At 62.9% G+C, this 14,859-nt stretch overlaps 1 protein-coding gene across 1 annotated transcript in view; it reads left to right on the plus strand.

Moving 5' to 3' along the window:
• The first annotated feature begins 3,725 nt into the window (after positions 1 to 3,725).
• LOC148590369 (uncharacterized) overlaps positions 3,726 to 14,859 on the plus strand; it is a 55,109-nt gene continuing 43,975 nt past the window's right edge. The window contains exons 1-4 of the mRNA XM_088539109.1: positions 3,726 to 3,806; positions 5,382 to 5,472; positions 7,600 to 7,700; positions 12,705 to 12,937. Coding sequence (XP_088395235.1) covers positions 3,729 to 3,806; positions 5,382 to 5,472; positions 7,600 to 7,700; positions 12,705 to 12,937 — 503 coding nt within the window. The 5' untranslated portion in view covers positions 3,726 to 3,728. The remainder of the gene's footprint in view (positions 3,807 to 5,381; positions 5,473 to 7,599; positions 7,701 to 12,704; positions 12,938 to 14,859) is intronic.

The following is a 14,859-nucleotide window of genomic DNA, read 5'->3' on the forward strand; positions in this document are numbered from 1 at the left end:
ATGTGACCCGTGTGGCCCTGCCATGCATGACCCGTGCGACACGTGTGACCCGTGTGACCCGTGTGACGTCCCCTCGTGTCCCCGTGTCCCCAGGCCACGTGCGCGTCGTCCCTTGTCCCCGACGGGGGGTCCCTCCGTGTGCAGCGCGAGGTGGACGGTGGCACCGAGACCCTGCGGCTGCGGCTGCCGGCGCTGGTGACGGCCGATCTGCGGCTGAACGTGCCGCGGTACGCCACGCTGCCCGCCATCATGGTGAGTGACACCTCAATGTCACCTGGTGTCACCTGGTGTCACCAATGTCACCTCAATGTCACCTACTGTCACCTACTGCCACCCCAATGTCACCTAATGTCACCAATGTCACCTACTGTACCCCCAAAACGCCACGCTGCCCGCCATCATGGTGAGTGCCACCGTGTCCCCAATGTCCCCAATGTCACCTACTGTCCCCAATGTCACCTACTGTCACCTACTGCCACCTACTGCCACCCCAATGTCACCTAATGTCACCAATGTCCCCAAAACGCCACGCTGCCGCTGCCATCATGGTGAGTGGCACCTCAATGTCACCTAGTGTCACCTAATGTCACCAGTGTCACCTAGTGTCACCTACTGCCACCTACGGCCACCCCAATGTCACCTAATGTCACCAATGTCACCTAATGTACCCCCAAAACGCCACGCTGCCCGCCATCATGGTGAGTGGCACCTAGTGTCACCAATGTCACCTGACTGTCACCTAGTGTCACCTAGTGTCACCAATGTCACCTAGTGTCACCTACTGTCACCTACTTGCCACCCCAATGTCACCTAGTGCCACCCCAATGTCACCTAATGTCACCAGTGTCACCTAATGTACCCCCAAAACGCCACGCTGCCCGCCATCATGGTGAGTGCCGACCGTGTCCCAGTGTCCCCAATGTCACCTACTGCCACCTACTGTCACCCCAATGTCACCTAATGTCACCAATGTCACCTAATAGTACCGCCAAAACGCGACCCTGCCCGCCATCATGGTGAGTGACATTCAATGTCACCAATGTCACCCCAATGTGTCACCTGTTGTCACTTACTGCCACCTGCCAATGTCCCCAATGTCACCTACTGCCACCCCAATGTCACCTAATGTACGCCCAAAACACGACCCTGCCCGCCATCATGGTGAGTGCCACCGGTGTCCCCAGTGTCACCAATGTCATCTACTGTCCCCGAATGTCACCTACTGTCACCTACTGCCACCCCAATGTCACCTAATGTCACCAATGTCACCTAATGTCCCCCAAAACGCCACGCTGCCCGCCATCATGGTGAGTGTCACCGGTGTCACCTAGTGTCACCTAGTGTCACCTGGTGTCACCTGCTGCCACCCAATGTCAGCCTAATGTCACCATGTCACCTAATGTACCCCCAAAACGCGACGCTGCCCGCCATCATGGTGAGTGGCACCTCAATGTCACCTAGTGTCACCTGGTGTCACCTACTGTCACCTACTGCCACCTACTGCCACCCCAATGTCACCTAATGTCACTAGTGTCACCTAATGTACCCCCAAGAACGCCACGCTGCCCGCCATCATGGTGAGTGTCACCAATGTCCCAATGTCACCTAGTGTCACCTACTGCCACCTACTGCCACCCCAATGTCACCTAATGTCACCAATGTCACCTAACGTACCCCCAAAACGCCACGCTGCCCGCCATCATGGTGAGTGCCACCTAGTGTCACCTAGTGTCACCAGTGTCACCTAGTGTCACCTAGTGTCACCCCAATGTCACCTACTGTCACCCCAATGTCACCTAATGTACCCCCGAAACGCGACCCTGCCCGCCATCATGGTGAGGATGTCCCCAATGTCCCCATGTCCCCATGTCCCCATTGTCCATGTCCCCCTGACCCGCTGTGTCCCCATGTCCCCCCATGGCCGCATGTCCCCAATGTCCCCCATGTCCCCCATTGTCCCCATGTCCCCCAATGTCCCCAATGTCCCCCAATGTCCCCACAGAAGGCCAAGAAGAAGCCCCTGGAGCGGGTGACGCCGGAGGAGCTGGGGGTGGCCCTGCGGGGGGGCCCGCGGGTGCTGGCGCTGGCCGAGCCCCCCCCCCGGGAGCCCGGCCGGGTCCTGCCGGGGGTCCCGGAGCTGCTGGAGCAGCTACGGCAACGGGGACACGTGTGAGGGGCCCCGGCGTCCGGGAAGGGGCCCTGGAATCCGGGAAGGGGCCCTGGAATCCGGGAAGGGGCCCTGGAATCCGGGGAAGGGGCCCTGGAATCCCGGGAAGGGGCCCAGGCGTCCGGGGCCCCCCCATTGCCTTTGGGCCTCCCCCCCTTTCCCACCCAAGTGCCTTCCTACCTGGATCCTGGAATCCGGGAAGGGGCCCGGAGTCCGGGAAGGGGCCCTGGAATCCGGGAAGGGGCCCCGGAATCCGGGAAGGGCCCAGGAGTCCGGGAAGGGGCCCTGGCGTCCGGGGGCGCTGCCAATAAATTGCCTTGGAGTCACTCGCGTGTCCGTGTGGGCGGAGCCTAAGGGTGGGAGGGGCTTAAATAAATCGCCTTGGAGTCGCTTGTGTGGGCGGAGCCTAGGGGGTGGGGGGGCTTAAGGGGTGGGGCTTAAGGGGGTGGGGTGGAGGGAGGGGTGTGGGGAGGATTTGGGGTGGGGGCGGGGCTTGTGGGGGTGGGGTTATTGGTGAGGGCGGGGCTTGCTGGATGGGTGGGGTTAGTGGTGGGGGTGGGGCTTGCTGGATGGGGCGGGGTTGGAGGGCGGGGCTTGGGTGGGCGGGGCTATTGGTGGGGTGGAGCTTGCCTGATGGGGTGTGGTTGGAGGGCGGGGCTTGGGTGGGCGGGGTTATTGGGGGTGGGGCTTGCTGGATGGGGCGGGGTTGGAGGGCGGGGCTTGGGTGGGCGGGGCTATTGGTGGGGGGTGGGGCTTGCTGGATGGGGTGGGGTTGGGGCGGGGCTTGGGTGGATGGGCGGGGTTAAAGGGGCGGGGTGTTGTGAAGGGGCGGGGCTTAGGCAGAGAGGGGCGGGGCCCAGAACCTGGGGGGTGGGCGATGACTGTGGGCGTGGTCAACCCCCGGGGCGGGGCTTGGGTGAAGGGGGCGTGGTTCGAAGTGGGGGCTGGGCTTGGGTGGGTGGGACACATCGGGGCGGGGCTTATGTGGAAGGGGCGGGGCTAATGGCTGGGGGCGGGGCTTGCGGATGCGGCCTCCACCCCCCGCCTTCCCTTTTTACCCCCTTTTACCCCGTTTTGGTACCCGCCTGGTTTTGGTTTTGCTGGAAAATGGCGCCCGGAGCGGCAGAGAGACCCAAACTGGGCAGAATTCGCCCTAAAATGGGCGGAATTCGCCCTAAAATGGGCGGAAATCCCCCCAAGCTGGGGGGAATCTGCCCTATATACGCGGAATTCGTTCAAAACTGGGCGGAATCTGCTCAAACCGGGCGGAATCTGCCCAAAGGGGTCGTAGTTTGTCCCAAAAGGGGCGAAATTCGCCCCAAACCGGGCAGAATCCGCCCCAAAACGCAGCCCCCAGCCGGGCGACCGCGGCCGCCGGAAGCCGCCTCAGCGCCCCCATCCAATCAGCGCGCGGGGGGGCGGGCCTTCCCGCGGTGGCCAATGAGCGCGGCGCCGCCGGCGGCGGCAGCCAATGAGCGCGCGGCACCGCCCCTGCGGCAGCGGCGGCGGCCGGGGCGGCCCCGTGCGGCGGCGGCGGCGGCTCAGTGAGGGCGCGGGCAAGATGGCGGCGGCGGACGGGGACGACTCGCTCTACCCCATCGCGGTGCTCATCGACGAGCTGCGCAACGAGGACGTGCAGGTACCGGGGGGCGAGGGGCCGCGACCCGGGGAGGTGTCGGGGAGCCCCGCGGGGCCGGCACGAGCGATGCTGAGGAGCCCCGGGAGGCTGCGGGGAGGCCCCGAGCGGCTCCGAAGCCGCGGAGCCGCCGGGAGCCGCCCCCGAGGACACCCGAGCCCCCCCCCCGAGCGGCCCCGAGAACCCCCGAACGCCCCCGAGCGGCCCCGAGTCCTCCCGAACCCCCCCCGAATCCACCCGAGTTCCCCCGAATCCACCCGAGCGGCCCCGAGCCCCTCCGAATCCGGGGTGATACCGCGAACCCGGGCGGCTCCGAGCGGTTCCGAGTCCCCCCGAGAACCCCCGAACCCCCCCGAGTGGTCCCGAGACTCCCCGAAGCCCCCCGAGTGGTCCCGAGTCCTCCCGAACCCCCCCGAGCGTCCCCGAGCCCCTCCGAACCCGGGGAGGTACCACGAACCCGGGCGGCTCCGAGCGGTTCCGAGGAGCCCCCGAGCGGCCCCGAGCCCCTCCGAACCCCCCCGAGCGGTCCCGAGTCCTCCCGAACCTCCCCGAGCGGCCCCGAGCTCCTCCGAACCCGAGGAGATACCGCGAACCCGAGCGGTTCCGAGGAGCCCCCGAGCAGCCCCGAACCCCTCCGAACCCCCCCAGCGGCCCCGAGCCCCTCCGAACCCGGGGAGATACCACGAACCCGGGCGGCTCCGAGCGGTTCCGAGCGGTTCCGAGCGGTTCCGAGCGGTTCCGAGGAGCCGCCCCCGAGCGGCCCCGAATCCCCGCCGAGTGGCCCGAGCCCCCCCTCCGAACCCGGGGAGATGCCGCGAACCCGAGCGGTTCCGAGCGATTCCGAGGAGCCCCCGAGCCCCTCCGAACCCCCCCCTAGTGGACCCGAGCCCCCCCGAGCGGCCCCGAGCCCCTCCGAACCCGAGGAGATACCGCGAACCCAGGCGGTTCCGAGCGGTTCCGAGGAGCCGCCCCCGAGCGGTGCCGAGGACACCCGAACCCGGGGAGGTACCACGAACCCGGGCGGCCCCGAGCCCTCCCGAGCGAACCCGAGTCCCCCCCCGAGCTCGTCCCGAGTGGCCCCGAGTCCCTCCGAACCCGGGGAGGTACCACGAACCCGAGCGGCCCCGAGCGGTTCCGAGGAGCCCCCGAGCGGCCCCGAATCCCCCCCGAGCTCCCGCCGAGGAGCCCCGAGTGGTCCCGAGTCCCTCCGAGCCCCCCCGAGTGGTTCCGAGTCCCCCCGAGTGGTTCCGAGCCCCCCCGAGCTCGCCCGCCTTGTTGCGGCGACTACACGCGGCCGCTGATTGGCTGCCGGTGCTGTCCGTTTACCCCCGCCCGCCGCGCTGATTGGCCGCGGGGCGGGGCTTCAGCGGCGCCCCCCTGCTCCGCGGCGCCCCCCGGCGGCGGGGGCGGCGCCCCCCGCGGGCGGCCAATGAGGACGCGCCGCGGGGGCGGGCCCAGCGCGCGGCAGCCAATGGGCGGCGAGCGGGGGGATTTTTACCCATTTGGGGCGTTTTTTTTTGCCCGTTTCGGGTTTTTTTTGGCCCAATTTGGGGTTGATGTGTGTTTTTTTTCCCCCAGCTGCGGCTGAACAGCATCAAGAAGCTGTCGACCATCGCGCTGGCCTTGGGCGTGGAGAGGACCCGCAGCGAGCTGCTGCCCTTCCTCACAGGTGACACTGGGGACATGGGGGACACGGGGGACATGGGGGACACAAGGGGACATGGGGAGACATTGGGGATGTGGGGGACATGGGGGGACATTGGGGACATTGGGGACATGGGGGGACATTGGGGTCACGGGGAGACATTTGGGACATGGACATTGGAGACATGAGAAAGTGGGGGACATGGGGGGACGTTGGGGGACATGAGGGGAACATTGGGGACATTGGGGGATATGAGGGGGACATGGGGGGACATGGGAGGGACATGGAGGACACTGGGGACACGAGGGGACCCGGGGGGACATGGAAGACAATGGAGACGTGGGGACACGAGGGGACATGGAGGACGCTGGGGACACGAGGGGACATGGGGGGACACGAGGGGACATGGAGGACACTGGAGACATGGGGATATTGGGGACATGGGGGACATTGAGTACGTTGGGGGATATGGGGGGGACATTGGGGACATGGGGAGACATTGGGGACATGGGGGACAGTGTGGACAGAGGGGACATGGAGGGACATGGGGACAATGGGGATACGGGGGGACATGGAGGGACACAGGGGGACAATGGGGACACCGGGACATGGGGGACGTGGAGGGACATGGGGGACATTGAGGACGTTGGGGGACATGGGGGGACATTGGGGACAGGGGGATATGGGAAAAGGGGACATGGGGCACATGGAGGGACATTGGTGGCAATGGGACAGTGAGGGACATGGGGGGACACGAGAGGACATTGAGGGACATTGGGGACATGGGGAGACATTGGGGACAATGGGGAAAGGAGGAAATGGGACAGGGAGGGACATGGGGACACAGGGGGATATGGAGGGACATGCGGGGACATGGAGACACAGGGGGATATGGGGGGACATTGGGGACATGGGGACACTGGGGGATATGGAGGGACACGGGAGGACGGGGGACATGGGGACACGGGGGGATATGGAGGGATGTGAGGGGACATGGGGACATTGAGGGACATGGGGGGACATGGGGGGATGTGAGGGGACACTGGGGACATGACGGGACGCGGAGGGACATGGGGAGACCCCGGGGGATATGGAGGGACATGGGGGGACATTGAGGGACACGGGGACATGGAGGGACATTAGGGGACATGAGGGGACATTGAGGAGCATGGGGGGATTTACAGAGACATGGGGGGACACGGGGGGATGTGGGGGACATTGAGGGACATGGGGGGACACGGGGGGCCATTGAGGGACATGAGGGGACATTGAGGGACATGGGGGGACACGGGGGGACATTGAGGGACATGGGGACACGGGGGGACATTGAGGGACATGAGGGGACATTGAAGAATATGGGGGGATATACAGAGACATGGGGGGACACGGGGGGACCTTGAGGGACATGGGGGGACGTTGGGGGACATGGGAGGATGTGAGGGGACATTGGGGACATGGTGGGACGCGGAGGGACATGGGGAGACCCCGGGGGATATGGAGGGACATGGGGGGACAAGGGATGTGAGGGGACATGGGGGACACGGGGGGATATGGGGGGACATGGGGGGACGTTGAGGGCCATGGGGACACGGGGATGTGAGGGGACATGGGGGGCCATTGGGGGACATGAGGGGACATTGAGGAATATGGGGGGACATTGAGGGACATGGGGGGACATTGAGGGACATGGGAGGATGTGAGGGGACATTGGGGACATGGCGGGACATGGAGGGACATGGGGACATTGAGGGATATGGAAGGATTTGGGGAGACACTGGGGGACATGGAGGGACATTGAGGGACATGGAGGGATGTGAGGGGACATGGGGGGACGTTGAGGGCCATGGGGGGACGTTGAGGGATATGGGGGGACGTTGAGGGACATGGGGACACGGGGATGTGAGGGGACATGGGGGGACATTGGGGGACACTGAGGGGATATTGAGGAACATGGGATACACAGAGACATGGGGGGACATTGAGGGACATTGGGGGACATTGAGGGACATGGGGGGACACGGAGGGACCTGTGGCCGCGGGAGGGGACCCAGCAGCCCTGTTGGGGACACGACGGCCCTGTTGGGGACACGGTGGCCCCGTTGGGGACACCATGGCCCTGTTGGGGACACGGTGGCTCTCGGCTGTCCCCAGACACCATCTACGACGAGGACGAGGTCCTGCTGGCGCTGGCCGAGCAGCTGGGGACGTTCACGGCGCTCGTGGGCGGCCCCGAGTTCGTGCATTGCCTGCTGGTGAGGACATTGTGGGGACATTGGGGACAATGTGGGGACATTGGGGACATCGTGGGGACATGGGGACATGGGGACAATGTGGGGACATGGGGACATTGTGGGGACATGGGGACGTTCATGGCGCTCGTGGGCGGCCCTGAGTTCGTGTACTGCCTGCTGGTGAGGACATTGTGGGGACATTGGGGACATGGGGACAGCGTGGGGACATTGTGGGGACACAGGACATGGGGACATTGGGGACATCGTGGGGACACAGGACACGGGGACAATGTGGGGACATGGGGACAATGCGGGGACATGGGGACGTTCACGGCGCTCGTGGGGTGGCCCCGAGTTCGTGCACTGCCTGCTGGTGAGGACATGGGGACATTGGGGACATTGGGGACATCATGGGGACATGGGGACAGCGTGGGGACATCGTGGGGACACAGGACATGGGGACAATGTGGGGACATTGGGGACATTGTGGGGACACAGGACATGGGGACAATGTGGGGACATGGGGACGTTCACGGGCGCTCGTGGGCGGCCCCGAGTTCGTGCACTGCCTGCTGGTGAGGACATGGGGACATTGGGGACATTGTGGGGACATGGGGACAGCGTGGGGACATCGTGGGGACACGGGGACAATGTGGGGACATGGGGACATCGTGGGGACATGGGGACGTTCACGGCGCTCGTGGGTGGCCCCGAGTTCGTGCACTGCCTGCTGGTGAGGACATGGGGACATTGGGGACATCGTGGGGACATGGGGACATCGTGGGGACAGCGTGGGGACACAGGACACGGGGACAATGTGGGGACATGGGGACATCGTGGGGACATGGGGACGTTCACGGCGCTCGTGGGCGGCCCCGAGTTCGTGCACTGCCTGCTGGTGAGGACATGGGGACATTGGGGACAATGTGGGGACATTGGGGACGTGGGGACAGCGTGGGGACATCGTGGGGACACAGGACATGGGGACAATGCAGGGACATGGGGACGTTCACGGCGCTCGTGGGTGGCCCCGAGTTCGTGCACTGCCTGCTGGTGAGGACATGGGGACATTGGGGACATGGGGACAGCGTGGGGACATCGTGGGGACATGGGGACAATGTGGGGACATGGGGACAGCGTGGGGACATGGGGACAATGCGGGGACATGGGGACAATGCGGGGACATCGTGGGGACACAGAGACATCATGGGGACGTGGGGACATGGGGACATGGGGACAATGTGGGGATATGGGGACAATGCGGGGACACGGGGACAATGTGGGGACATCGTGGGGACACAGGGACATCATGGGGACAATGTGGGGACATGGGGACATTGTGGGGACACAGAACATGGGGACAATGTGGGGACATGGGGACAATGTGGGGACATGGGGACGTTGCGGCCACCGCGCTCCCCTGCCCTCCTTCCCCCTCTTTCCCCGATTTTCCCAACATTTCTTCCACATTTCCCCCAGTTTTTCACCATTTCTCCTCATTTTTGCCCTTTTCTTCCTCGTTTCTTTCACGTTTCGCCCTGTTTTGGCCATTTTTCCCTCGTTTCTGCCCCGTTTCCCCCCGTTTTTTCGCAGTTTTCTCCCCATTTTCTCCTCCCGCTGGATTCCCAGGCCACAGTGGAGGGTCCTGGGGCAGATCTGGGTCTCTAGGGTCATTCCAGGGTTTTTTTGGGCCGTTTTTCCCCGTTTTTTCACCGTTTTTCACCATTTCCTCACTCATTTTCATCGTTTCTTCACCGTTTCTCCCCGTTCCTTCCCCATTTCTCCCTGTTTCGTCCCCGCAGCCTCCACTGGATTCCCAGGCCACAGTGGAGGATCCTGGGGCAGATCTGGGTCTCTAGGACCGTTTCTTCACCGTTTTTCACCGTTTCTTCGCCGTTTCTCCCCATTTTTTCACCATTTTTCACCGTTTTTTCACCGTTTTTCCCCGTTTCTCCCCGTTTTCCCCCCACAGCTGCCGATGGAGTCGCTGCCCACAGTGAAGGACCTTAGGGCAGATCTGGGTCTCTAGGGCCGTTCCGGGGTTGTCTGGGGCCGTTTTTCACCGTTCCTTCACCGTTTTTCACCATTCCTTCACCGTTTTTCACCATTTTTTCACCGTTTTCTCCCCGTTTTCCCCCCGCAGCCGCTGCTGGATTCCCAGGTCACGGTGGAGGATCCTGGGGCAGATCTGGGTCTCTAGGGCCGTTCCGGGGTTGTCCGGGACCGTTTTTCACCGTTCCTTCACCGTTTTTCACCGTTTCTTCCCCGTTTTTTCACCGTTTCTCCCCGTTTCTTCACTGTTTCTCCCCATTTTCGCCCCGTTTTCCCCCTGCAGCCGCTGCTGGATTCCCAGGTCACAGTGAAGGACCTTAGGGCAGATCTGGGTTTCTAGGGCCCTTCTGGGGTTGTCCGGGACCGTTTTTCACCGTTTCTTCACCGTTTTTCACCGTTCCTTCGCCGTTTTTCACCGTTTTTTCACCGTTTTCCCCCGTTTTTTCACCGTTTTTCCCCGTTTTCTCCCCCCGCAGCCGCCGCTGGAGTCGCTGCCCACAGTGAAGGACCCTGGGGCAGATCTGGGTCTCTAGGGCCCTTCTGGGGTTGTCTGGGACCGTTTTTCACCGTTTCTTCACCGTTTTTCACCGTTTTTTTCACCATTTTAACCATTTTTTTCGCTATTTTCTCCCCCCGCAGCTGCCGCTGGAGTCTCTGGTCACAGTGAAGGACCCTAGGGCAGATCTGGGTCTCTAGGGTCCTTCCAGGGTTATCTGGGACCGTTTTTCACCGTTTCTTCACCGTTTTTCACCGTTCCTTCACCGTTTCTCCCCGTTTTTTCCCCGTTTTTTCCCCGTTTTCCCCCCACAGCTGCCGCTGGAGTTGCTGCCCACAGTGAAGGACCCTGGGGCAGATCTGGGTCTCTAGGGCCCTTCTGGGGTTGTCTGGGGCCGTTTCTCCCCGTTCTTTCACCGTTTTTCACCGTTCCTTCACCGTTTTTCCCCGTTTTTTCACCGTTTTCTCACTGTTTCGTCTCCCCGCAGCCGCCGCTGGAGTCGCTGGCCACGGTGCAGCAGACGGTGGTGCGGGACAAGGCGGTGGAGTCGCTGCCCACAGTGGACAGATCTGGGTCATTAGGGCCGTTCTGGGGTTGTCTGGGGCCGTTTTTCACCGTTCCTTCACCGTTTCTCGCCGTTTTTTCACCGTTTTCCCCCGTTTTTTCCCCGTTTTTTCACTGTTTTTCCCCGTTTTCTCCCCGCAGCCGCCGCTGGAGTCGCTGGCCACGGTGCAGCAGACGCTGGTGCGGGACAAGGCGGTGGAGTCGCTGCCCACAGTGAAGGACCTTAGGGCAGATCTGGGTCTCTAGGGCCGTTCTGGGGTTGTTTGGGGCCGTTTTTCACCATTTTTTCACCGTTTTTCACCGTTCTTTCACCGTTTCTCCCCGTTACTTCACCGTTTCTCCCCGTTTTCCCCCCGCAGCTGCTCCTGGATTCCCAGATCACAGTGGAGGATCCTGGGGCAGATCTGGGTCTCTAGGGCCGTTCCGGGGTTGTCTGGGGCCGTTTTTCACCGTTCCTTCACCGTTTTTCCCCGTTTTTTCACCGTTTTTCCCCGTTTTCCCCCCGCAGCCGCCGCTGGAGTCGCTGCCCACGGTGCAGCAGACGCTGGTGCGGGACAAGGCGCTGGAGTCGCTGCCCACAGTGAAGGACCTTAGGGCAGATCTGGGTCTCTAGGGCCCTTCCAGGGTTGTCTGGGGCCGTTTTTCACCGTTCCTTCACCATTTCTCCCCATTTTTTCACCGTTTTTCCCCGTTTTTTCACCGTTTTTCCCCGTTTCTCCCCGTTTTCTCCCCGCAGCCACTGCTGGAGTCGCTGCCCACAGTGAAGGACCTTAGGGCAGATCTGGGTCTCTAGGGCCGTTCCGGGGTTGTCTGGGGCCGTTTTTCACCGTTCCTTCACCGTTTTTCGCCGTTCTTTCACCGTTTTTCACCGTTTTTTCTCCATTTTTCACCCCCGCAGCCGCCGCTGGAGTCGCTGCCCACGGTGCAGCAGACGCTGGTGCGGGACAAGGCGCTGGAGTCGCTGCCCACAGTGGACAGATCAGGGTCTCTAGGGCCGTTCCGGAGTTACCTGGGGCCGTTTTTCACCGTTCCTTCACCGTTTTTCACCATTTTTTCACCGTTTCTCGCCGTTTTTTCACCGTTTTTCACCGTTTTTTCTCCGTTTTTCACCCCCGCAGCCGCCGCTGGAGTCGCTGCCCACGGTGCAGCAGACGCTGGTGCGGGACAAGGCGGTGGAGTCGCTGCCCACAGTGGACAGATCGGGGTCTCTAGGGCCCTTCTGGGGTTGTCTGGGGCCGTTTTTCACCATTTTTTCACCGTTTTTCACCGTTTCTTCACCATTTTTTCACCGTTTTTCGCCGTTTTTTCACCGTTTCTCGCCGTTTTCTCCCCGTTTTCTCCCCCGCAGCCGCCGCTGGAGTCGCTGCCCACGGTGGACAGATCTGGGTCTCTAGGGCCCTTCTGGGGTTGTCTGGGGCCGTTTTTCACCATTTTTTCACCGTTTTTCGCCGTTTTTTCACCGTTTTTCACGTTTTTTTCACTGTTTCTCCCCGCAGCCGCCGCTGGAGTCGCTGGCCACGGTGCAGCAGACGCTGGTGCAGGACAAGGCGCTGGAGTCGCTGCCCACAGTGAAGGACCTAAGGGCAGATCTGGGTCTCTAGGGCCGTTCCGGGGTTATCTGGGGCCGTTTTTCACCGTTCCTTCACCGTTTTTTACCGTTTTTTCACCGTTTTTCACCGTTTTTTCTCCATTTTTCACCCCCGCAGCCGCCGCTGGAGTCGCTGGCCACGGTGCAGCAGACGCTGGTGCGGGACAAGGCGCTGGAGTCGCTGCCCACAATGAAGGACCTCAGGGCAGATCTGGGTCTCTAGGGCCATTCTGGGGTTGTCTGGGGCCGTTTTTCACCGTTTTTTCACCGTTTCTCGCCGTTTTTTCACCGTTTTTCCCCGTTTTTTCACTGTTTCTCCCCGCAGCCGCCGCTGGAGTCGCTGGCCACGGTGGAGGAGACGGTGGTGCGGGACAAGGCGGTGGAGTCGCTGCGCGCCGTGTCGCAGGAGCACTCGCCGCCCGCGCTCGAGGGCCACTTCGTGCCCCTGGTCAAGCGCCTGGCGGGGGGCGACTGGTTCACGTCGCGCACGTCGGCGTGCGGCCTCTTCGGGGTCTGCTACCCCCGCGTGTCGGCGCCCGTCAAGGCCGAGCTGCGACAGTGAGTGACCTTGAATGTCCCCAAGGGTCCCCAAGTGTCCCCAAGGGTCCCATGTGTTCCTATGGGGGGCTGCAGTGTCCCCATGGGCGGCTACAGTGTCCCCAAGGGGCTCCCTGCCCACACGTGTTGGTGCCCGTCAAGGCCGAGCTGCGACAGTGAGTGACCGACAATGTCCCCAAATGTCCCCAAGTGTCCCCAAGGGTCCCCATGGGGGGCTACAGTGTCCCCATGTGTCCCCAAGGGGGGCTATAGTGTCCCCAAGGGGCTCCCTACTCGCCCCTGTTAGCGCCCGTCAAGGCCGAGCTGCGCCAGTGAGTGACCTTGAATGTCCCCGAGTGTCCCCACGTGTCCCCAAGGGTCCCCACTCGTCCCTATGGGAGGCTCTGAGGGGCTGTGATAGAGCTGAGTGTCCCCAAGGGGCTCCCTACTCGCCCCTGTTGGTGCCCATCAAGGCCGAGCTGCGACAGTGAGTGACCTTGAATGTCCCCAAGGGTCCCCAACTGTCCCCAGGGGTCCCCAAGGATCTCCATGTGTCCGCATGGGGGGCTACAGGGTCCCCAAGGGGGGCTATAGTGTCCCCAAGGGGCTCCTTACTCGCCCCTGTTGGTGCCCGTCAAGGCCGAGCTGCAACACTGAGTGGCCCTGAATGTCCCCAAGGGTCCCCACATATCCCCAATGTCCCCACGTGTTCCTATGGGTGGCTATGAGGGCATATGATAGAGCTGAGTGTCCCCAAGTGTCCCCAGGTGTCCCCAAGGGGCTCCCTACCCGCCCCTGTTGGTGCCCATCAAGGCCGAGCTGCGGCAGTGAGTGACCTTGAATGTCCCCGAATGTCCCTAAGGGGCCCCACATGTCCCCACGTGTCCCCAAGGGTCCCTACGTGTTCCCATGGGGGGCTACAGTGTCCCCAAGTGTCCCCAAGGGGCTCCCTACCCGCCCGTGTCGGCGCCCGTCAAGGCCGAGCTGCGACAGTGAGTGACCTTGAATGTCCCCGAGTGTCCCCAAATGTCCCCAAGGGGCCCCAAGGGTCCCCACGTGTTCCTATGGGGGGCTACAGTGTCCCCATGTGTTCCTATGAGAGGCTGTAGTGTCCCCAAGTGTCCCCAAGGGGCTCCCTACCCCCGCGTGTCGGCACCCGTCAAGGTCGAGCTGCGACAGTGAGTGACCTTGAATGTCCCCAAGGGTCCCCACATGTCCCCAAGGGTCCCCATGGGGGGCTACAGTGTCCCCATGTGTCCCTATGGGCAGTTGTGAGGGGCTATGATAGAGCTGAGTGTCCCCAAGGGGCTCCCTACCCCCGCGTGTCGGCGCCCGTCAAGGCCGAGCTGCGACAGTGAGTGTCCCCAAATGTCCCCAAGTGTCCCCACATGTCCCCAAGGGTCCCCACGTGTCCCTATGGGTGGCTATCAGGGGCTGTGATAGCGCTGAGTGTCCCCAAGGGGCTCCCTGCCCACGTGTGTTGGTGCCCGTCAAGGCCGAGCTGCGACAGTGAGTGACCTTGAATGTCCCCGAGTGTCCCCACATGTCCCCAAGGGGCCCCATGTGTTCCTATGAGAGGCTACAGTGTCCCCAAGTGTCCCCAAGGGGCTCCCTGCTCACCTGTGTTGGCGCCTGTCAAGGCCGAGCTGGGGCAGTGAGTTTCCCCAAATGTCCCCAAGGGTCCCCACGTGTCCCCAAGGGTCCCCATGGGGGGCTACAGGGTCCCCAAGTGTCCCTATGGGCGGCTATGAGGGCCTATGATAGCACCAAGTGTCCCCAAGGGGCTCCCTACTCGCCCCTGTTGGCGCCCGTCAAGGCCGAGCTGCGGCAGTGAGTGGCCCCACATGTCCCCAAGTGTCCCCAAATGTCCCCAAGGGTCCCTACGTGTTCCTATGGGGGGATACAGTGTCCCCAAGGGGGGCTGCAATGTCCCCAAGTGTCCC

This window comes from Tinamus guttatus, unplaced genomic scaffold (assembly GCF_059628265.1).
Source record: "Tinamus guttatus ecotype Peru unplaced genomic scaffold, ASM5962826v1 Tinamus_guttatus_pri_ptg001392l, whole genome shotgun sequence".
Taxonomy (NCBI): Eukaryota; Metazoa; Chordata; class Aves; order Tinamiformes; family Tinamidae; genus Tinamus; species Tinamus guttatus.